The sequence below is a fragment of the Coregonus clupeaformis genome, chromosome 18 (genome assembly GCF_020615455.1).
Source record: "Coregonus clupeaformis isolate EN_2021a chromosome 18, ASM2061545v1, whole genome shotgun sequence".
NCBI lineage: Eukaryota > Metazoa > Chordata > Actinopteri > Salmoniformes > Salmonidae > Coregonus > Coregonus clupeaformis.
This window is the reverse complement of record NC_059209.1, coordinates 53,902,607-53,927,063: the sequence shown is the minus strand read 5'-3', so window position 1 is coordinate 53,927,063 and position 24,457 is coordinate 53,902,607. Positions and strand designations below refer to the sequence as shown.

General features: G+C 43.6%; 1 protein-coding gene across 5 annotated transcripts; it reads left to right on the top strand.

Moving 5' to 3' along the window:
* Positions 1 to 1,250: 1,250 nt before the first annotated feature.
* LOC121573292 (tissue-type plasminogen activator-like) lies at positions 1,251 to 22,667 on the top strand. Of its 5 annotated transcripts, none has more exons than XM_041885162.1 (15): positions 1,251 to 1,387; positions 10,786 to 10,867; positions 11,313 to 11,355; positions 11,824 to 11,958; positions 12,655 to 12,765; positions 13,717 to 13,891; positions 14,009 to 14,100; positions 14,617 to 14,794; positions 14,960 to 15,045; positions 15,357 to 15,419; positions 15,841 to 16,048; positions 16,179 to 16,315; positions 16,648 to 16,788; positions 20,769 to 20,917; positions 21,296 to 22,667. In XM_041885162.1, exons 1-15 carry the CDS (start codon positions 1,329 to 1,331, stop codon positions 21,461 to 21,463), a joined length of 1,827 nt encoding a protein of 608 aa, XP_041741096.1. In that variant the 5' UTR covers positions 1,251 to 1,328; the 3' UTR covers positions 21,464 to 22,667. The 5 variants fall into 5 exon arrangements, with proteins under 5 accessions (XP_041741096.1, XP_041741086.1, XP_041741113.1 ...); XM_041885152.2 differs by having other exon boundaries at positions 10,783 to 10,867; XM_041885179.1 differs by lacking the exon at positions 1,251 to 1,387 and adding an exon at positions 8,842 to 8,937.
* Positions 22,668 to 24,457: the final 1,790 nt, after the last annotated feature.

Here is a 24,457-nt window from a genome sequence, read left to right as displayed (position 1 = left end):
TACTGTAAGTGTGTGTGTATGTGTGAGTGAGTGAGTGTACTGTAAGTGTGTGTGTACTGTAAATATGTGGTGTCCTCATTAAACCCTGGTGACTCCATACTAATCTAACACAGATGGAGTTGTAAACAAGGCAACAGAGTGTTAGTCCAGAGCTAAATAATTTCCTCTCCCAAAAGTGGAATAAAAGTTGAACAACTTCAGCCATATTCTCCTCAACAGCACATAAGGACTAATAACATTGTATTTATTTCTATAAAAGCATACAATGACACATTTTGAAGTCTTTGACTTGTCGCAGCCCTCTGATATGGAGTTGCAATGAAGAAGATATGACATTAGAATGACTGTTCAAATTCCATGGAATGATTGCCATTCTGGTGACTGAGTGATGGACAAACTTTCTGTATGAGGACAGGATGGGTAGTCAGTCAGGGGATTGTGGGATGTTGGAGAACCACAATGGAGTCACTGTGGGTCAGCCCTGCTGGTAGCGGATTCACCACTAACTGGATTTCCATTGGTACTGAACCCACCCGGTCACCCACAGTCTTTACCCTGGCCTGGTCAGGAGCCATGGGGAGGCCAATTCCAAACAGCTACACACATGCACACACACACACACACACACACACACACACACACACACACACACACACACACAGACAGACAGACAGACATGTACACACACACATACTGTCATAGCTTTGCCCATGCAGAGTATAAACTCAGGTTGCAAAGAATTACATCAATAATAACATCAGATTTGCAGCCAAGGTCAACTGAAGTCTGTACAAGGCAAATATTTACTTTATTAGAATATGATATATTTTTCTTAATCAGCCCTTCAATGTTGATCCAAAGTCAGCTTCAGGTTCAGTTTTGTTTGTGTGTGTGTGTGTGTTGTGCACAGGCCTGAATGCCTTTGATTGAGTCTCACTTTCACAGAAAATTGTAATATGTAAAAATTGTAAAGTAATTCAGTAATTTTCAACCTAGGTGATTCAACATACCATGGGGCAATAAATCACGTAATGGATATTGATTACCTCATTGACGCTGACCTCATAGCCTACTCCAACTATTATAGACTACACTATATCCGTTATCATGTTTCTTACATGCTCTGATCCGGAGCCAACCCAGATACTCCCTGTGGGACAGTCCCGAACCCGCCCAAACAGCATCATCATCCGGCAAACCCGCCTCACTGCCTCCCTGAGGTCGATCATTTCCAAACATCCTCCCTCTTCCGCGAAAATAGCCGATAAAAACCAAGAGATGCACACAAGTGATCACACTTCATCGTAAATATCCGCTCTGGACCCCCGATGACAATTGTTTCTAGAGGGATATTCAGAACTAGCAACATACCATACACAAGGACAAGGTAAGGATATTCATATTAATATGTAACCACACATTGTTTTCCAGATTTTAATTGTTGTTTACTGGCATTGCTAAAAGTCATAGTGATTGCATTAGGCTACAACATTTGCTGATTGTTTTCTGTGAAGCATGCAGGGTCAAATTTGGAATGCCAAAGGATTTCAGTAATATTCTAATAAAATGTGAAATACATTTCAGTAAACAATGTGACATTTTAAATACTTTTTGCATATCTAATTTTCCCAAGCATTTGTGCATAGTTCTATAAGCTGAATGAATGCATGTAGGCTATTATATGATTAGGCTATATTATTATGAGCGCAATCTCACATACAGACAGTAGGCTGTGGTTTTGTACGCTTGTGGGTGCTTATATATTCTCTAGATGGGATTACATAGCTTATTCTAGACTTTATTGTTTCCCTTAAATTATTTACCAGGAATATGGACCAATTCAATCCCTTCTAGATATGGTTTAGGCTATAACATATGTCCTATGGGGCAGTGGTGTAGTGGGGGGGTATACGGAGGTATGCACAATATCAATTAATAAGGCTGATGGAACAGATCAGAATGGTTATCTTAAAATGTTGATCAACTATTATTTATTCACATGTTAAGCGCAGCAAGGTGCACACGGTGGTGGTAGGCCTACGCGCAAATGTTCCAAAATGCAATTGGCAGGAAAACACCGTTCTAAAATGCGCACCGCATATGCGAGTGTTTTACTGTGGTCAACCTATCTTGCAAACGAAAATCTGGATATAATGCACATTATGGTATCACACGGAATATGCTTGACAGGGAGAGATGCTCCGATCTCTGAACCTCTGCTAAACCGACTTAGTTTCGCCATTCGCCAGTGAATTGTGTGATGATGATGTGATATCTTTATACCCAGTAACCTAACTAAATAAAAAAGGATGGCAAATTGTAGGCTATTGACTTTATTTTTTATTTTCGATTTGGTAGCAACAATTTACACGCGTCATAGGCATCCCAGGCGGTAGTTTGGTTACACCCTCTTCAGTGATTGAGATTCCACATAACTATGCGTTCGTAGTCACTCTGGCTATCTACTCCGATTTCAGAGCACTCTCGTCTGTGTGCCAGCACCCGTTGAATGGTGTCAGTAAACCTCGGCAAAAAAACGTTATGAAATTGTTGCCAGTAGCACAGTTACAGTCACCAACGCTCTAGATAACATGAAAACAGCCTACCTAACCTGCTCTTCTAGGGCGAGTAAAATGGTCAGAGTGAGGTGGTCTCTCATTTGTAACTGGAAGTAGCTAGCAATCTAGCCAACTTTAACCAGTTAGCTTGGGTGCTTGACTGCGGTTGTGAGGTCAGAACGATCCGAAACATTTCCTACTCCTTGGTCAGAGCGTCAGTGTGCGCTCTGAACGCTCCAAGATCGAAACGCTCTGAATTTATGAACGGACAATCTGACAACGCTATGAATTTACGAACACCAAGCGCAATCTGAGCGCCCTCCAAAGTGAATTTACGAACACACCGCATGATTGCGTTTGGATGTCATGAAATATGTCAGAAATACAGTCTTGCAGCAAATAGACATCTAAGTACTTTATAATGGCACAGATCTGATAAAAAATATATTCTGATTAATAAATCTATGATTTAATTTTTATAATGATCATAACCTATTGTATTTTATGATCATGTATAAGATTTGAATGGTGAGCTAATTCAAATAGAGTGCCAATACAAGTATTTACTGGGTTTGTTTAATCTCATATTCCATAATTTATATATCCCATATTGGAGACTTAATGAAAGTTTAACATATGTACCAATTTGAAAATACACATACATCGCATACTTAATAATACCATTTATTCCACATTGGAGTCTCAATTAAAGGACCGTTTCAAATATGGAGTCAGCAAACTCAATGTATTTATGTAATACAAATGCTCAATCGATTAAATCAAATCAAATCAAATTGTATTTGCCACAAGCGCCGAATACAACAGGTGTAGACATTACAGTGAAATGCTTACTTACGAGCCCTTAACCAACAATGCAGTTTTTAAGAAAAAAAGAAAGAAAAAAAAGTGTTAAGTAAAAAATAGATAAGTAGATAAGTAAAAAAAATAAAAATAAAAAAAATATTAAAGAGCAGCAGAAAAATAAGATAACAGTAGGGAGGCTATATACAGGGGGTACCGGTACAGAGTCAATGTGCGGGGGCACCAGTTAGTCGAGGTAATTGAGGTAATATGTACATGTGGGTAGAGTTAAAGTGACTATGTATAAATAATAAACAGAGTAGCAGCAAAAGAGGGGGATGGGGTGAGGTGGGGTGGGGGGGCAGTGCAAATAGTCCGGGTAGCCATGATTAGCTGTTCAGGAGTCTTATAGCTTGGGGGTAGAAGCTGTGAAGAAGCCTTTTGGACCTAGACTTGGCGCTCCGGTACCGCTTGCCGTGTGGGAGCAGAGAGAACAGTCTATGACTAGGGTGGCTGGAGTCTTTGATAATTTTTAGGGACAATCAAATGTATTTTATAAAGCCCTTTTTACATCAGCAGTTATCACAAAGTGCTTATACAGATACCCAGTTTAAAAGCCCAAAGAACAAGCAATGCAGATGTAGAAGCACATTGGCTAGGAAAAACTCCCCAGTAAAGCAGGAACCTAGGAAGAAACCTAGAGAGGAATGAGGATCAGGGGGGTGGCCAGTCCTCTTCTGGCTGTGCCGGGTGGAGATTATAAGAGTACATGTCCGTTAAGGCCAGATCGTTCTTCACGATGTTCAAACATTCATAGATGACCAGCAGGGTCAAATAATAATCACAGTGGTTATAGAGGGTGCAACAGGTCAGCACCTCAGGAGTACATGTCACTTTTTGCTTTTTATAGCCAAGCATTCAGAGGTCGAGAGAGCGCGAGGGTCAAAACAGCAGGTCCGGCACAAGGTAGCACATCTGGTCAGGGTCAGGGTTCCAACTACTCCACTATCTATTTTATGGATTAGAACCATTTTCACTGTACCATTTTTAAAATGCAACCCTCCAAACCTATTTACATCACATAATGGCATTTATCCTACACTACCGGTCAAAAGTTTTAGAACACCTACTCATTCAAGGGTTTTTCTTTATTTTTACTATTTTCTACATTGTAGAATAATAGTGAAGACATAAACTATGAAATAACACATATGGAATCATGTAGTAACCAAAGAAGTGTTAAACATATATTATATTATATTTGAGATTCTTCAAATAGCCACCCTTTGCCTTGATGACAGTTTTGCACACTCTTGACATTCTCTCAACCAGCTTCATGAGGTGGTCACCTGGAATGCATTTAAATTAACAGGTGTGCCTTCTAAAAAGTTAATTTGAGGAATTTCTTTCCTTCTTAATGCGTTTGAGCCAATCAGTTGTGTTGTGATGAGGTAGGGTGGGTATACAGAAGATAGCCCTATTTGGTAAAAGACCAAGTCCATATTATGGCAAGAACAGCTCAAATAAGCAAAGAAAAACGACAGTCCATCATTAATTTAAGACATAAAGGTCAGTCAATACGGAACATTTCAAGAACTTTGAACGTTTCTTCAAGTGCAGTCGCAAAAACCATCAAGCACTATGATGAAACTGGCTCTCATGAGGACTGCCACAGGAATGGAAGACCCAGAGTCACCTCTGCTGCAGAGGATAACTTCATTAGAGTTACCAGCCTCAGAATTTGTTTTTCAACAGGACAATGACCCAACACACCTCCAGGCTGTGTAAGGGCTATTTTACCAAGGAGAGTGATGGAGTGCTGCATCAGATGACCTGGCCTCCATAATCCCCCCACCTCAACCAAATTGAGATGGTTTGGGATGAGTCGGACCGCAGAGTGAAGGAAAAGCAGCCAACAAGTGCTCAGCATATGTGGGAACTCCTTCAAGACTGTTGGAAAAGGATATATTTTTATTTGTTTAACACTTTTTTGGTTACTACATGATTCCATATGTGTTATTTCATAGTTTTGATGTCTTCAATATTATTCTACAATGTAGAAAATAGTACAAATAAAGAAAACCCTTGAATGAGTAGGTGTTCTAAAACTTTTGACCGGTAGTGTATATTGGAGACTCAATTAAAGGACCGTTTCAAATATGTAGTGAGCAAACTCAATGGATTAAGGGCGTAAATGGAAAGTGTATATTTACACTCTTGGTTGCTATTGTGTAGGCTAGTTATACTCCGTTACTTGCAGAGTATGTAGCTCTCATGCATTTCATGTCTGTGCCATTTTCTTCTCACCTGATGGTGGATGTCTCCACACCTTGGCACATGTGCACTCTTAGAAAAAAAATGGTGCTATCTAGAACCTAAAAAGTTTATTCGGCTTTCCCCATAGGATAACCCTTTGAAGAACCCCTTTTGGTTCCAGATAGAACCCTTTTGGTTCCAGGTATAACCCTTTTGGATTTCATGTAAAACCCTTTCCACAGAGGGTTCTACATGGAACCCAAAAGGGTTCTTATACAGGCGAAAGAAATGCACACCTATTTAGGCGAGGTGCTGGCTAACGGAGTAGAACACTTGAAAAAGAAAAGGAGAGCCGCACACTCTAGGAGCTCAGATGCAATAATTTAATAACCTAATAACCAACGTTTCGACAGACAAGCTGTCTTCAAAAGGGTTCTACCTGGAACCAAAAAGGGTTCTCCTATGGGGATAGCTGAATAATCCTTTTGGAACCCTCTCTCTCCCCTTCTATCCCAAATCTTTCACACCCACAATCATCTCTCTCTTTGGCCATCCCTCCACGTCACTCTCCATTTATCTCTCTTCATCCCTCTCTCCACCTGATACTCTTCTATTCTTTCACTACTGTAATCTCCCTCTCCATCCCTCCACCTGTCTCCATTCTTCTCTCTTTATCTCCCGTTCCACCTGATACTCCCCTCACATTCTGTTTCATACCGTCATCTCTCTCCCACCTCTCTCTCTCCATTAATCTCATTACCCCTCCCTTCACCTGATACTCCCATTGCACTGTATCACTTCGTCATCCGTCAGTTCACTCAGTAATCCACAGCTCTAGAATGAGATCATTCTAAAACGTCTTGTTGAAATAGTTCACATTCAAAACTACAATAACAAGTGAAACAGTTGTGAATCAGTGTTCTTTCAGATAACAGAACAGAGATTACACTGAGAAAATATTTATTGGAATGTGGTTCCCTGGAGGTAGCTGGGAACCGGCTGACCATTAAGGGGCAGCATAGCAGTCCAAACTCAGCAATGTTGCTTAGTAACATTACATTTACATTTTAGTCATTTAGCAGACGCTCTTATCCAGAGCGACTTACAGTTAGTGATTACATTTTATTTTTATTTTTATACTGGCCCCCCGTGGGAATCGAACCCACAACCCTGGCGTTGCAAACGCCATGCTCTATCAACTGAGCTACATCCCTGCCGGCCATTCCCTCCCCTACCCTGGACGACGCTGGGCCAATTGTGCGCCGCCCATGAGTCTCCCGGTCGCGGCCGGCTGCGACAGAGCCTGGATTCGAACCAGGATCTCTAGTGGCACAGTTAGCACTGCGATGCAGTGCCTTAGACCACTGCGCCACTCAGGAGTCCAGTAACAAGTTGATCCCGGACCATTGCTTACGGATCAGTGCATTTAGTGCTGACCTGTCTGATTCACAGGTCAAGAGCCGGTATAGCAGGCATAGCTCCAGCCAAGTAGCTTACCATCCCGAAGTAACACAAAGTGTCATGACAGTGTTAGGTCAGTTGTCATAAGCAGACATCAGCTCTCATGACATGTGTTATATCATTATTATGACACAGTTACTAACATAGTATAGCCCTTATGACAGAGGGTTCAAGTGTTGGGAATAACATATCCAGTGTCTCTTCCCCAAAAAGTAATGCGGCGACATGGAAAATAAGTATATTTTAGAGTTCTGGAACCAAACCTAAGAAGAGAAGGAATGGAAGATAATTAGCTAGAACCAAACCAGAGTTCCGTGTCATGCTTTATCACACTGGTTCAATGTGATGCTAGTCAGATTACGCCTATAGCTGCCTGGTTTCTCTCAGTGAAGAATAAACACTTATAACTGTGTTAAACGCATGCCATCATGGCATGTGTGCATGCACAGTCACATACACCCACCCATACACAACTCCCTCTCTCTACAACTGTTTACTTCATTTCAATTACATTTATGAAGCTTTATTGGTATGAAAAGTGAAGGAACTTACATTGCCACATCATATTTTACCAACAGCAACATCAGTACCAATGTTTGACAGAACACTTTAAAGATGTTTCCTGTTTCTTTGTCCTCGCTCTAGCAGTTGTAGGTCAGGGGGGTGGGGTGGGGGTGGGGTAATGATGACAAGTGCCTGGATTAGGAACTGCGCAGCTTCCTGTGTGAGGTAGGGTCGTACTCTATGGATGTTGTAGCGCATGAACCTGCAGGAGCGAGTCACTGCTTTGATGTTTGCAGAGAATGACAGGGTGTTGTCCAGGGTCACGCCAAAGTTCTTTGCACTCATGGGTCTGTAGGGAATGTATAGTCATACAACACAATCAAAAGAAACCACTAACTAACTGGGTGGGACATACCATTGCCTTCTAATCCCTGCTAGGAAATGAGGTAGCCCTTTCCTGCAGTCAATGACCAAAAACGCACTCTTTGGCCTCATGGGTGGAATGTTATTCATATTTTTCATAATTTCATAATTAATAAAGATGTTCTTTTTTTTTTATATATATGGAAATGTGGTGTTTCTATGTCAAACATTTTGTTATATTTCATTCTGTGATGTATATCAAGTGTAATATTGGGATGCAAACTCAAAAGGGAATACATTTCAACTCTATATCTGACATGGCACAGGTGTCTTCTTTTTTTAAAGCCCATAACCATGTGTGTGAGGTTGTTTCAAAGTAGATTTGTTTAAGACTACCAAGAATCACACTGTGTGACCCTGATTTAGCCCACTGCAGTAAAAGGTTAAACTCCAATCGACAAAAAAAACAAAAAAACATGCTGACTTTTAAGAGATGTTCTTGTTATCTTGTAAACTCCTACCAACATAATAGGGGTGTGCAACTGTGTGTGTTTGTGTGTGAGAGAAAGTGTGTGTGGGTTTTAGTGTGGGTTTAAACACATGCATGTGTGTCTGTTGGGTCTTGTAAGAGCTGGTTTAGTAGGATCATTGCCAGGCCACAAACCAGTCCTACACAGACACACTGCATTGAGGGATTGTCAGACAATGTTTGTGTATGTGTGTGTTTGTATGTGTGATAGACACACGTTAATGATGGAAGACAGGCACTAGGCGTGTGTGTGACAGATAAAATATGAAAGTGAGTGACGTCAGGCACACAGGCTCAATGTTGGCAGGAACATATGGCCTGGTCTGATAGGCCAGAGGGAGGGACAGCAGGGGACCAGAGCAACTCATGCTCTGCCAAAGAGGCTCAGCCAGGGGTAGAAAACACAGCCTGAATTAAACCAGGGGTTTTCCTTCCTCCAGATGACAAACAACTGGCTTAAAAGGGGTATGTACTCTGCTCTGTTTGTGTGTGTGTGTGTGTGTGTGTGTAAGTCCCACAAATCTTGCAGAGTCATCCCAGTGAAAGACTCAAGGAGTCTGTGTTCTAGGAAAATCTACTCTTTGTGCCTGGTGAGTTGATTAGCTTCACGTTCCTGAGCAGTGCGTGTGTGTGCAGTTTGACCTCATTATAACAAAACACCAGCCCAGTCAGCCACAGGGGATGAGTCAGAAAACCACCAGCCAGCTGAGGTGTGTGCATGTGTGTGTGTGTGTGTGTGTGTGTGTGTGTGTGTGTGTGTGTGTGTGTGTGTGTGTGTGTGTGTCGGTAGGTCAGGTTTATATCTTGGTCTTGGTCCCATGCAATGACCACAGTGCTGGAGTCTTCCTCAGTCTCTTTCCATCTTTCCATCTTTCTTTAACTTTAAGTTGTTCTCTTTTGTCTTTCCCTCTGTCTTCCCCTTCTCCCTATCTCTCTCCAAGGGTGAGTCCTGGTTAGTCACAGTTTACAGAGAGGCATTGGGGCCTAAAAGGGTTCTGCAGTGCATCTCTAGTCTGATGTGTGTTTACAGAGAGAGAGAATTAGATTAATTTACATTTATTCCAATGTTTATTTTATGGCAACGACTGTGATATGTGGTTGTCTTACCTTCCCTAGTAAGTCGCTCTGTTAAATGACCAAAATGTAAATGTAAACATAAAATTCCATTAGCAGATGCTCTTATCCATAGCATCCTTCAGTACTGCCAAATAGCACGATCATCACACCTTCACCATCGCCACACATTTAAAAATACAAAGGTTCTTTAATGTCAGATTCAACTAAGTGTGTAGTCTGGTTAAAAAATTTAGCAAACCCTGTAGTAGTGCAAACAAACTTTTTGGAAAGCCAATTTAGTGGAGTCAAACGCTGTAAAGTTGTCCCCCCCCCCCCCTCTTCTCATCGCTCTATTTTGTCATTAGTCATTCTACCCGTCCTATATCTGCACACCTCTTTAGAAACTGCTTCCAGACTGGCTTGGAATGTTGGGAGAGGGCTTTAGCAACGTTTTGTGAGCTCACACACTCATACACAGTTTACACACACACACACACACACACACACACACACACACACACACACACACATGAGCTCGTGAGACTTCTCCTCGGTGGCAAACTGTGCTTAGTTGTTTGTCACTGTTCTCTGTCCCTTAGGACTAACCTTAACCCCTAACCCTAATTGTAACCCTAACCCTAATTGTAACCCTAAGCTTAAAATAGCCTTTGTCCTCGTGGGGAAATGTTCCTTGTTTTACTATCCTTGTGGGGATTTTCAGTACCCACGAGGATAGTAATACAAGCCCCCACACAGTGACTTATCCAAAGCGACTTACAGTCATATGTGCATGCATTTTACGTATGGGTGGCCCCAGGAATCAAACCCACAACCCTGGCGGTGCAAGCGCCATTCTCTACGAATTGAGCTACAGATGACCGCACACACGCACGCACGCACGCATAGCTATAACTTCCTTCCTGTATGTCAGTAGACCTCCAATTCCCGAAACGTTCCACCTGTCCCACCATTTCCCTTTCCATCTGTCTTACTCAAAGGAAGGGTCAGGGTGAGGGTTAGAGGAAGGGGTAGTATTGAAGAGTTCATCCATTCGCTACACACATCAGAGTAGCACACTCATGACATTGGATCTATTGTTTTTTGTTTTTTTTCTCATAAGTTGTGACTGCATCCAAAGGATGTTGAGTGCTTGATATGTATGTTCCCAATGACTTGACTTGTCCTGAATCAACCAAAACAGTCTTTCTTCACATGGCTTAGTAGAACCTTAAATCATTTGTATTTATTTTCCAGCAGAAAAGATCCAGACACAACCATGGCCAGAGTATTGGGACTGCTGCTCTTCCTGTCAGCTCTCTGCTGCTCTCTAGCGGACAAAGTAGGTACCACATCCACTGCACTAACAACAGCTCCAGGTAGAAGTTGCACTTAGGTGCAGATCTAGGATCAGCTTAACCTATAGGACCAGCTTAACCTATAGGACCAGCTTAACCTCGCAAAATGCATGAGGTGAAAAATGCTAAACTGAGTCTAGAGTTCATCACTACTGTTGCCATGCAGACAGTTAACTTAATCACTACTGTTGCAATGCAGACAGTTAACTTCATCCACTACTGTTGCCATGCAGACAGTTAACTTCATCACTACTGTTGTAATGCAGACAGTTAACTTCATCACTACTGTTGCCATGCAGACAGTTAACTTCATCACTACTGTTGCCATGCAGACAGTTAACTTCATCCACTGCTGTTGCCATGCAGACAGTGTGTGTTTGTTGGTACTGTGGAGCTTTGAGCTCATTTCTCTTACCTCTCCCATGGCAGGTTGACCTTCGTCACACCAAGAAAGGGACAAGCTACTATAAAGGTGAGCTTGGACTGCCCTCTCTGCCCCCGCACCCTCTTACCCCCCACTTCTGGCCCTCCCTTCACACCACAGGAGGCTGCTGAATGGAGGAAGGCTCATAATAATGGATGGAATGGAGTGAATGGAATGATATGTGTTGGATACCTTTCCATTTCTTTTCCGTTCCAGCCATTACTTTGAGTCCGTCCTCCCCAATTAAGGTGCCACCGGCCACCTGTGCTTCACACTAATCATGTGTTAGCTACAATGAATCATTTGTTTGTGTATCACCTACGCCTTCTCTTTTCATGTGTATACATTATGTATCTGTCTCTCATTTTGTAGTAAATTACATTACTATGTGTCTGTGTCTCTCTGTGTTTTTGTCTTTGTCTCTGTCCCTGTGTGTGTTTCTGTGTGTATGTGTCTCTGTGTATGTGTGTGTGTGTGTGTGTCTGTCTGTGTGTGTGTGTGTGTGTGTGTGCGTAGCACGGTGTGTGGATGGCCAGTCGGCTGTGGTGCGTGGTCTTGGGGACACGTGGATGAGATGGAGGCGACAGCGTGCGGAGTACTGCAGCTGTGCATCACCAGGACGAGTGCGCTGTCACTATGTGCCAGTCATAAGTGAGTGGAAGCACACACAGACACACATATACATATACTGTATATAGATACAGATATACATATACTGTATATAGATACAGACACACATATACATATACTGTATATAGATACAGACACACATATACATATACTGTATATAGATACAGACACACATATACATATACTGTATATAGATACAGACACACATATACATATACTGTATATAGATACAGACACACATATACATATACTGTATATAGATACAGACACACATATACATATACTGTATATAGATACAGACACACATATACATATACTGTATATAGATACAGACACACATATACATATACTGTATATAGATACAGACACACATATACATATACTGTATATAGATACAGACACACATATACATATACTGTATATAGATACAGACACACACACACGCTCACACCCCCCTCTAGGCTGGCAGAGTGACAACACTGTTCAGCTTGTTTTTGTGTCTATGTATCTTGTTCTCTTTTCCAGTCTTCCTTTTCCTCTGTTTTGTCTTTGTCTGATCAACAGAACCCCCCCCTTCCCTCTGTCTGCCTGCCCCCATCTCTCCACTCTGTATTTACAGCATCTCTCTCTTCTGTTCCCTTACTTTCCTCCACTATGGCCTAGTAAATATTGTTGTTAGAGAAAAATAAAAAACAACAAAACTCTCCATCCCTCTAGCCTGCTATCAGTCAAGGTGCTACAACGGGGGGACCTGTAAGGAGGCGGTCTACTCGTCTGACTACCTGTGCCAGTGTCCACCAGGCTTCACTGGGGCTCAGTGTGAGATCAGTAAGTAGAGCACAATCAGAGACCACACTACACTGTCAAATACTTCTCCTCTCGGCTCATATACTACTGAAAAACAAGGACAAGGAATTGCTATTGAGGCCTATCTATTAGCATCTAGTAGTAATGTTGGTTACTACTATCATTAGGCCAGTAGACACATAGAGAATGGTAGAACGCAATCCTGCTACAATGACTAATAAAGATTATGGAGTTGTGGTCTGTGGTCTGCGGGCCAGCCGGAAAATAAAAATTGTTTACACCCCAGAAACCAAAATCTGGAACACCATGGAACTCAGTGGTTAGCTGACATCAATCTGTTTGTTTCATTCCGTTGGGAGGCCATTGTACACACCCCACCTGCTCAACATTCAACATGTAAATTCAAAACACGTTGACGGTCTAATGAGTGAGTTTACAGCCAAAAGAGTGATCCCAGAGTCATATTATATGATGTCATCTATCAGTGTCATAATTCATCATTGGTCATTTGTTGAAACCACAACGGCCAAACTCTCTCCACATGTGACTCTGAGTGAGCCTAAAAAGAGTGGTATATCCTCTCTACATGAGTTTACTCAGTACTTACGCATGTGTCGTTGCATGGATACCATAAGATCAGAGAGCCAAAACACAGAAGAGATGTGTGAGTGAGTCCTTAGTCATGTAACCAGGATGCATGACGATAGGAGGAAGCCATAGAGAAAGGGCGACAGCTAGACAGACACACAGAGAGACTCTATCAGATCAACATGGTTGTTATGATAATGTATTTCCCCATAGATACCATGTCTGTGTCCCAAATGGCACCCTATTCCCTACATAGTGCTCTACTTTTCACCAGAGACCTATATGCCCTAGTCAAAAGTAGTGCGCTATGAAGGGAATAGGGTGCCATTTGGGACATAACTTATGTGTTGGATTGGATAGACTAATTTCTCTCCCTCTCCACAGACACCAATGAGAAGTGTGTGGTGGGCCAGGGTAAAGGATACCGTGGTATGTGGAGTATCAGTCGGACCGGCTCAGAGTGTATCAACTGGAACTCTACAGCCCTCAGAGGGAAGACGTTCACAGCTAAGAGACCAGAGGCTAACAGCCTGGGGCTGGGCAACCACAACTTCTGCCGGTACACACACACATACACACAAACACACAAATGCACACACATACACACACACACACGCATACATCAATCGAGCACTCAAGAAAAATATTCCCCCCCCCCCCCTGTTCTCTCTCTCAGGAATCCAGGCAATGATACTAAGCCATGGTGTCATGTCTACAAGGGAACCCAGATAGCCTGGGAGTTCTGTACTCTCTCCAGCTGCCCTGCAGGTAATGACATGACAACAGAATAGTATACCAATATTTGGTTATGTAGCGGACATGAGTCAAGTCATGGTCATCTGATGAGGTAGTCCAGCCCTGTGAACTTCAAAACCAGTGTCTGCCCTCGGCCCAAGAGGGAATTTCCTCTTGGTCTAAGATGTTTGTTTCTCCCATGGGAGACCCGGGTTCATATCCTGCATGTTACCTTGGCGCCGAACGTGGGGTGGTCTCTCATGGGGGAGGAGGTCAAAGGGCAGTGAATGTAGAGGACATGAGTTGGTCATGGTCACGTGATGAGGGAGCCCCGCCTGCAAACTTCAAAACCGGTGTCTGCCCTCGGCAATTTCTTCTTGGTCTAACCGTCTAAAACGTTGGTTGCTCTTGTATGGTTCATATCCCGCATGCTACAGTTACATTGTTGCCTTGCCAAACTATGACAAGTAGGCTACTTTACTGACTGTGTGGTCCACAGCGTAAATTAAATCTGAGTTCACCTGTGCCTCACCCTGTGTGTTTTTCCAGACCAGAGCCCAGCAGAGTGTGTTCAGGGCTCAGGGCAGACGTACAGGGGGACGACGGCCATCACTAAGAGGGGCTCCAGCTGTCTCCCCTGGGACTCACCCCTCATCACCAACAAGTTCTACAACGCATGGAGGTCTGAGGCCAGAGAGCTGGGGCTGGGAAGTCACAACTTCTGCAGGTAGGATCATAAACACACAGAGAAACTCTCTCTCACACATGCATGCTGGACACATACACTCATGTACGTACACACACACACACACACACACACACACACACACACACACACACATTTGTACGCACGCACCCACAACTTACACATTCTCCTCTCTCTTTCTTTCAGGAACCCAGACGGTGATCTCGGCCCCTGGTGTCACATCTACAGGAACATGCAGCTGACCTGGGAGCTCTGTGACATCACCAAATGCCGTGAGTATCTCTGTTACCCTGTTACCATGACTACTGTCCAATATGTCAACAGTATGCATCATCGTCCTCTCATGTGCCGGTCAAATGACCACTGTCTTTCTGCGAAGAAATGTCATCATCATCATCATCATCATCATTATCATCATCATCACCATCATCACCTACAGTAGCTTACTGTAATGCATGTGATGACTAAGAAGACAAGGAGTCAAATGTCTGTCGGGATTGCAATGAGTGAAATTGAGTGCATTTGCAACTGAGTATTTGATATCGAATGTCATACTGAGCAGTATCTGTTGTTTGTTCTTTAGCGAGGAAACCTACTACCATCACTACTCTAGGCCCCAGGGCTCCCACCACTACCAACAACAGAGGTAGGAGGACAGCCACAAAACAACACATTACATTTACCTGTACACTTGTCTCCTTCCTCCACACCTCCCCCTCTCCTTCTCTTCCTCCTCCACACCAAACCCTCTCCTTCTCTTCCTCCTCCACACAAAACCCTCTCCTTCTCTTCCTCCTCCACACCAAACCCTCTCCTTCTCTTCCTCCTCCACACCAAACCCTCTCCTTCTCTTCCTCCTTAACACCTCCCCCTCTCCTTCTCTTCCTCCTTAACACCTCCCCCTCTCCTTCTCTTCGTCCTCCACACCAAACCCTCTCCTTCTCTTCCTCCTCCACACCAAACCCTCTCCTTCTCGTCCTCCTCCACACCAAACCCCCTCCTTCCCATGAATGTTGAGGTTTTTAAATCTAAAAACAGAAAACAATATATCGACTACCCCCCCATAGGTACCTGTGGACAGCGTGCTGACAGCAATCAGAGTCGCCCCTCCTTACGTATCCTGGGGGGGGCCCAGCAGAGTGACATCACAGAGCAGCCATGGCAGGCAGCCATCAACGTGTTCCGGCCCATTCACAATGCACACTTCTACCTGTGTGGAGGGGTCCTCATAGACTCCTGTTGGGTCCTCTCTGCTGCACACTGCTTCGACGAGGGGTGGGTTTAATACACAAATGCGCACACACGCACACACACACACACACAAACACACACACACACACACACACACACACACACACACACACACACACACAAGTGTGACTCACTGATCTGTTGTCTCTGCTAGGTTTAAACCAGAGCGTCTGCAAGTGGTTCTGGGCCGGACGTTTCGTAAGAACCCCTCCAGCAGTGACCAGATCTTTGAGGTGGAGAAGTACTGGACCCACGAAAAATTCAACGAGGAAACCTTTGACAACGACATTGGTGAGCCATTTTTACATTACATTTTAGTCATTTAGCAGACACTCTTATCCAGACCGACTTACAGTTAGTGAGTGCATACATTTTCATACTGGTACCCCGTGGGAATTGAACCTACAACCCTGGAGTTGCACGTACCAACTGTACCAACTGAGCTACATGGGACAACACAATGTTAAGCACTGACTCGCAAGAGGCTTGACATGATTATGTAGCATATGTGAAGAGCCATAAAGAACCATTGTAACCAAAGTAAACCACAATCCCTCATTCTCTCTTTGCTCTCCTCCTCCTCCTCCTCCTCCTCCTCCTCCCTTCCCTCCCCCTCTCCTCAGTCTTGCTGAAGCTGAAGAGTGATATTGGCCTGTGTGCTGTGGACTCCCCGGAGGTCATGCCCGCCTGTCTGCCTGACCCAGGCCTGGTACTGCCCGACTGGACTGAGTGTGAGATCTCTGGCTACGGCAAAGAGAAGGAGTGTAAGACAGACATCACCCTTTCTTTGAAATGTTACTCTCTTTTTTAAACTCTGCTCATGAAGCTTAGCTAAGTGTTGTTTCTGTGGTTTATTTTCTGATGCCCAGTAGAGGGCAGTAGCCTGAGGCACACTCAGGTTTTTGTGAAAGGGTGGAGAAGAATGTTGAAATACACTACATTACCAAAAGTATGTGGACACCTGCTCATCGAACATCTCATTCCAAAATCATGGGCATTATTATGGAGTTGGTCCCCCCCTTTGCTGCTATAACAGCCTCCACTCTTCTGGGAAGGCTTTTTAAAATGTGTATTATTATAATATTTGTTTGTATTTTACACCCTTTCTATCCACAATTTCGTGATATCCAATTATGATCTTGTCTCATCGCTGCAACTCCCCAACGGGCTCGGGGGAGGCAAAGGTCGAGTCATGCATCCTTCGAAACATGACCCGCCAAACCGCGCTTCTTAACACCCGCCCGCTTAACCCGGAAGCCAGCTGCACCCATGTGTTGGAGGAAACACTGTTCAACTGACGACCGAAGTCAGCCTGCAGGCGCCCGGCCCGCCACAAGAGCGTGATGAGCCAAGTAAAGCCCCCCCGGCCAAACCCTCCCCTAACCCGGACGACGCTGTGCCAATTGTGCGCCGCCTTTTGGGACTCCTGGTCATGGCCGGTTGTGACACAGCCTGGGATCAAACCCGGGTCTGTAGTGATGCAGTGCCTTAGACCGCTGCGCCACTTGGGAGGCCCCTTTCTGGGAAGGCTTTTCACTAGATGTTGGAACATTGCTGCGGGGACTTGCTTCCATTCAGCCACAAGAGCATTAGTGAGGTCGGGCACTGATGTTGGATGATTAGGCCTGGCTCGCAGTCGGCGTTCCAATTCATCCCAAAAGTGTTTGAAGGGGTTGTAATGCTGAAACAGGAAAGGGCCTTGCCCAAACTGTTGCCACAAAGTTGGAAGCACAGAATCGTCTCGATTGCCATTGTATGCTGTAGCATTAAGATTTCCCTTCACTGGAATTAAGGGGCCTAGACCGAACCATGAAAAACAGCCCCAGACCATTATTCCTCCTCTACAAAACTTTACAGTTGGCACTATGCATTGGGGCAGGTAGCGTTCTCCTGGCATCCGCCAAACCCAGATTAGTCAGTCGGACTGCCAGATGGTGACGCGTGATTCATCACGCCAGAGAACGCGTTTCCACTGCTCCAGAGTCCAATGGCGGCGAGCCTTACACCACTCCAGCCGACGCTTGGCATTGTGCATGGTGATCTTGGGCTTGTGTGCAGCTGCTCGGCCATAGAGACCAATTTCATGAAGTTCCTGACTAACAGTTCTTGTGCTGACGTTGCTTCCAGAGCAGAGCATGTGAGCGAAGTTGAGCGGTTGGAAATCCCGCTCATCTCTCATGGAGCGGTGCGCAACGGCGATCCATGTCCTTTCCATGTCCTTTCCAACTGCTCCGCTCCGCTCTCACAGAAAAGAAACTCCAAATTCGCTCCATTCATTAAAATCACAATTTAACCAACACCCATCTTATTTTTGTGACTACCTGGATCTACCATTTGGTTTTGAAGTATTGAAACCAAACCATATCGATTTGGTGAAAAGCTGAAAGTAAGAAGCACACATAATTTCAAATAGGCTACATGTCATATTAAACAGCAAATAAACACTCTAAAAAGGTCAGGAGCCAGACAGGGAGCCTAAGAAGGAACGAAAATTAATTATTTAGGTTCTATTATTTCAATTATTTCAAGGCTATAGCCTACAAAGAAATACATTGTGAAACATTTGCGAGTGTGACACACTAGACCGGTAGGGACATAAAACGCTCAGCATTTAAACAACATTTAGTTGTATTAAATAATTAGTCTATAAATTGCGCATATAGGCTGTGACTTACTTAGAATGAAATACAAATTAAACGAAAAATAACTTGTTTTTAGAAACACAAGTTTGGCCAGTCTGTGGCTTCAGGCTCATGCGATGGTGCCTGGAGAGCAGGCCAGCAGCGGAGAATATCCTCTCCACCCCTGCAGAGCCACTGGGGATGCTAAACACCCTTTTGGCCACTCTTGCCAGGCTGGGCAGAGATACAGAGTTGTTTTTTATTTTTCTGTAGGTAGGCCTAAATGTTTTTAGGCAAAATAACTCAATCAAAACGGAAAGCTCCTTGAACGTGGGAATATGCCAGGCCTATTGGGCCAAAATCAATTATGGCCTATTGTATAGATAATAGAACAAAAATGAACTCAATGTTTAAGAGATCTGATTTTTAGTTTATAAATACTTTGCTACAATGACACACTTAGTTATCTACCCACCTCGTTCCTTTCTTTTAGCATGGGGCACGTAGTAAGTACACCATCATGCTTTCGGGATATGTGTCTTTTCAGATTCCACAATGATTATTTAGTTGTGGACACTACATCACCGCACTCCCTCTCTTGGTCCTTAACTTTGTAAGTCACCTAAATTTAGCACCTGTGTGTTTTAGCAGTTTCTTTATGAAAATATTTAGCGAACTCCATGACAGTAGCTAAAGCAAAGGGCTATAGCAGCACACAAGTAGACTACAAATGCATGCTGGGCCGGGCATGCGAGAAGGCAGACACTCCAGCCTTTGGGAATTGTAGTGTCGAGTCAAATTGTTGCTAATAATGCTGTAACAAAGGAGTCCACTCATACTGAACTTTGATCATAAGGTTTATTCATATCACAAGATTTCAGCATAAGTTTACGGATGTCATGACCACCTGGAGAGCAATGGTTCCCAAATTGCAATGTCTGCTCTGGTCTTCTTTGTTCAAACCCAGTATATATAATCTTCCCCAAAACATGGGTTGCTCCCTTTACTGTCCAATCCCCTGTCTTGTATGGGGCGTCACCCTAAAAACGGCTCTCTTTGAACCTAAATAAACATCCCCTCAGGTTCCACTTGAAAACATTAACAAAGTCATAATCTTAATACACTACATATTCTCGCACCGTGCTCCAGTCAAATTGGGCACGCTCCGCTCCTCGCGCCGCTCCAGCGCCGCTCCGCTCACATACTCTGTTCCAGAGGCAATTTGGAACTTGGTAGTAAGTGTTGCAACCGAGGACAGACGGTTTTTACGCGCTACTCGCTTCAGCACTCAGCGTTCCCTTTCTGTTAGCTTGTTTGGCCTACCACATTGCGGCTCAGCCGTTGTTGCTCCTAGACGTTTCCACTTCACAATAACAGCACTTACAGTTGACCGGGGCAGCTCTAGCAGGGCAGAAATTTGACTAACTGATTTGTTGGAAAGGTGACATCCTATGACGGTGCCACATTGAAAGTCACTGAGCTCTTCAGTAAGGCCATTCTACTGCCAATGTTTGTCTATGCAGATTGCATGGCTGTGTGCTAGATTTTACACACCTGTCAGCAACGGGTGTGGCTGAAATAGCCGAATCCAGTAATTTGAAGAGGTATCCACATACTTTTGTATATATAGTGTACCTAAAGCTCCCGAGTGGCGCAGTGGTCTAAGGCACTGCATCGCAGTGCTAGCTGTGCCACTAGAGATCCTGGTTCAAATCAAGGCTCTGTTGTAGCCGGCCGCGACCGAGAGACCCATGGGGCGGCGCACAATTGGCCCAGCGTCGTCCAGGGTAGGGGAGGGAATGGCCGGCAGGGGATGTAGCTCAGTTGGTAGAGCATGGCGTTTGCAACGCCAGGGTTGTGGGTTCGATAAAATAATGTATGCGCTAACTGTAATTCGCTCTGGATAAGAGTGTCTGCTAAATGACTAAAATGTAAATGTAAAGCAGTGTTTCTTAATCCTGGTCCTGGGGACCCAAAGGGGTGCATAACCCTTGTTATCTTTTTTTATTTAGTCTAGAGATAAATGTTATATAGGCTATAGGTGTTAGCGAGGGCATGGAGGAATGCAGGCCGACAACATGTGTCCAGAGCTTAACACCCTCCCCCTTCCCCTCTCTCCATAGTTGATGCGATGTACTCTGAGCGGGTGAAGAGGGGTCACGTGAGGCTGTGGCCTCATGACCGCTGTGTCCCTAATATCTTATCTGGGCGTCTGGTCACCTCTAACATGCTGTGTGCCGGGGACACCCGGGGTCTGGACGACGCCTGCAAGGTGAAGAGGGCTCTTCTTCTTTCACCTTCCTAAGACCCAAACACTCTCTGGCTGCGTCCCAAATAGCACCATATTCCCTATATAGTGCACTACTTTTGACCATAGCCCTATGGACCCTGGTCAAAAGTAGTGCACTATATATGTAGGGAATAGGGTGCCATTTGCCATGCAGTGTGCAGCCCTAAGCCCCAAACACTCTCTGCAAGACTAAGCACTTAAATAACTAATTAGCTGGTATGATTGGAACAAGTATGTATCATGTTGGATGTTAGTGCTACTGATAATAGTTATAAAATGTACTGTAGGCCTCCTGATGAACCATGACTGAACCACAACTGACACATGTCCCTCATCTCCTCCTCCTCCTCTCCTATGCAGGGGGACTCTGGCGGTCCCCTCGTCTGTCCCAAGGATGGCAGGATGACTCTGATGGGGCTGATCAGCTGGGGAGATGGCTGTGGGAAGAAAGACACGCCCGGGGTGTACACACGTGTTACACAATACACTGACTGGATCAGCAGCAAGAAACAGGAAACTAGGCAGTAAACAAACACACAAACATACACACAAACAGTACATACACCTGGAGAGAACTTGTGAGAGAATTCATCTGACTCTGTCATCAGAGAATTCATCAGACTCCTGTCCATCAATCACCATGAATGCCTTAACCGAGGAATGGACAAACACTCAATGCACAAGAGGAACCTCCAGTACTCCAATACATTCTGTGTACGTATTGTTTAACTCTTGGGCTGAGAGGGAGAATGCAGTAAGGTCAGAAGAAACTCAGAACACTACACCTCGAAAGTGAAAATACTTTTACTCAGTCCAGCTCAGTGCCTTCCAGCTGATTCCTGTTCTACCCAAAGCTACATGTAAAGTATATATTTAGATATATGGCTCTGGTTCCACCACTCCATACGCAGCTCACAGAATGTACTTTGCACACAAGGTTCCATAGGAATGTATATAGCCACTCTCATGAACATTTTCCAGTTCATTTAGAGTTAATTTTACATGGGCGGCTTGCTGTCTGAATGTTGCAATGTTACCCTCCTACCCCACTATAGCACTAACCACAAAACAATCTGCTGGATCAGAGTCAATCGAAGACAGCGGCTACATTCCAAACTGAAAACCCAAACCCATTCCTCTGCATTTGTTGACTCCATCAGCACCTAACAGTTCTGAATGGGCGTAAGAAATATGGGAGGAAAAGCCTACCTTTCAGATGCTTGAAGGGCACGAATTAAGGGGTTGAGTTGTCAGATTGGAATATAGCCAGAGCCTGAACACAGCCACCATTATCTGTCTCCATTCCATAAGCGTTGGGTTGAGCCCAGCGATCAGCACGTCCAGTCTTTTAATGTTGGTTTTATGCTGAAAAGGACTGGGAGGTGTTTGTATCTAACGAAAGCTCTTTCACTGCAAAGCTTTTGGACTCCACCTCCCTCAGATAGTACAATATTTGTTCATGTTTGAGTGAGTGTTCATATTATTTAGTATCTCAAAAAGATACACCCTCTCAAGGACAGTAATGTTTAATATTTTTATTTTACGTGTGTATTAAGTTAATATTTATGTCTATTCCTGTTACCGTTTTTTTCTACTGTAATAGTTTATGCAGTTTTTTTAGTAGTTCAGTGTGTCGAGTTCTGAAAAAGTTGTTTTATAATAAATTTTTGGGGCTATCATAACCTTTTTCTGAGAAAGACATACATCCATCTTTTTAAATAAAGAACATTTAAATAAAGTTTATGGTTACCTCTTCAATTTCTCTTGTTGTTACGGGGCTAATTCATTGACTAGAGTAGACCTACACTTCAACAAGGGTTCTTCTAAGATCTTCAAAGTTCTTCGAAGAACCTTATGGTTCTTGGCACTGAAAATTGCACCCAAAAGGTTATTCCAAGAACCCCATAGGAGGTGGGGTTCATCGAGGAACCTCCTTAGTTGGTGGGGTTTCTTGCAGGAACCTAACTGCCCAACTGAAACATTTGGATTTGAATTTGAAAGGACAGGTGCAGGCACTTAACTGAAAACTGTAAAGATCTCCTCAATTTAAGGTAAGGTTTGTCCCTTGTATGATCTAAATTGATATTGTTTTCTGATGACACTATCCATCTTTTCATATTTGTGCAAATCTTTCTAAAACAGAAAATGGACACAATTCAATGGATATCAATCAACAAAGAGGTAAGAATATGTACTGTAGGCTATAACAATATGTTGAAGGCTAGCTGTATTGGGTGCAGATGACTGAACTGCTCACTTTTGTGTCTGTCTGCAGGTATACAGACAAGGAGGCATACAAAGGTATGTCAGTTGGTATTGGTATGTTATGCAGATCACATTTACCATCCTCCTCCCTTACCACTACAATGAATATCCCACAGGCCTCTACATTATGGACAAGGTATGTGTATGAAAACCATTATTATAAGTTTTTTTCATTCACATTTACCACAAAAACCAATGTATGAATACTGTTGTGTGCATGTTTTGTTAATCATCTGTATAACTACTATTTTTTGGATTCACAAACTTCACCCTCCCTACATCTCTGATGAATATAACAGGAAACCTGTTCGATCACCATGCACTGCAAAATCATTCTGGCTATGGATACGCAGAACATCAACACATTAACATCAACACGCCAGAGGATATATCCATTGGACTTGGGGCTCTGCTGGGAGTTTACCTCATATTTAGATTTTTTTTATTCTGCTTTGCCACTAAAATCATAATGAACACTGACAACTACAATATTGTGTTATTGTTGTTATTGTTAACGTATTATTATTATTAATAATAATAATAATAATAATAATAGTAGGGGAGGGGGAAGTAGTTCAAATATTTACCCCAAAAGGTTCTTCAAAAGGTTCTTCGAAGATCCATTAAAAGGGGTTCTTTGAAGAACCCTTTTAAAGAGTTATTCGAAGAACTTATAGGGGTTCCCCCACAGTTTCAATTTGAAGAACCCCTAAAGGATACTCCAGGAACCTTTACTTTTTAGAGTGTAAGGCCTCCGCCTAGACACACAAAAGCACATACATCACTTTCATTCATGTATCATCATGCCGGCACACATCAGATAACATGTTTGTAATACTAAGGCTAAAGGTGTATTGTAGCGCTGTTCATATAATCCATGCATCCACACAAAAAAATTGCAGTCGGGAAAGGCTTACATTCAGTTGGTCAGCACGTCCTCGCGCATATCGTTGTTAAATCTTAGGCCTATTGTTCCACAGGGATGCTGGCCCATGTTGACTCCAATGCTTCCCACAGTTGTGTCAAGTTGACTGGATGTCCTTTGGGTGGTGGACCATTCTTGATACACACGTGAAACTGTTGAGTGTGAAAAATCCAGCAGTGTTGCAGTTCTTGACACACTCAAACCAGTGCGCCTGGCACCTACTACAATATCCTGTTCAAAGGCACTTAAACATTTTGTCTTGTCCATTCACCCTCTGAATGGCACACATATACATTCCATGTCTGAGTTCCCTCAAGGCTTAAAAATCCTTC

Bases quoted from the DNA above. Each gene is read 5' to 3' on its own strand.
- LOC121573292 (XM_041885152.2), top strand. From the start codon at position 1,329: ATGACAATTGTTTCTAGAGGGATATTCAGAACTAGCAACATACCATAC. The intron at 12,766-13,716 runs GTAAGTAGAGCA...CCCTCTCCACAG, and splicing joins TGGGGCTCAGTGTGAGATCA to ACACCAATGAGAAGTGTGTG. The intron at 15,046-15,356 runs GTGAGTATCTCT...TTTGTTCTTTAG, and splicing joins CTGTGACATCACCAAATGCC to CGAGGAAACCTACTACCATC.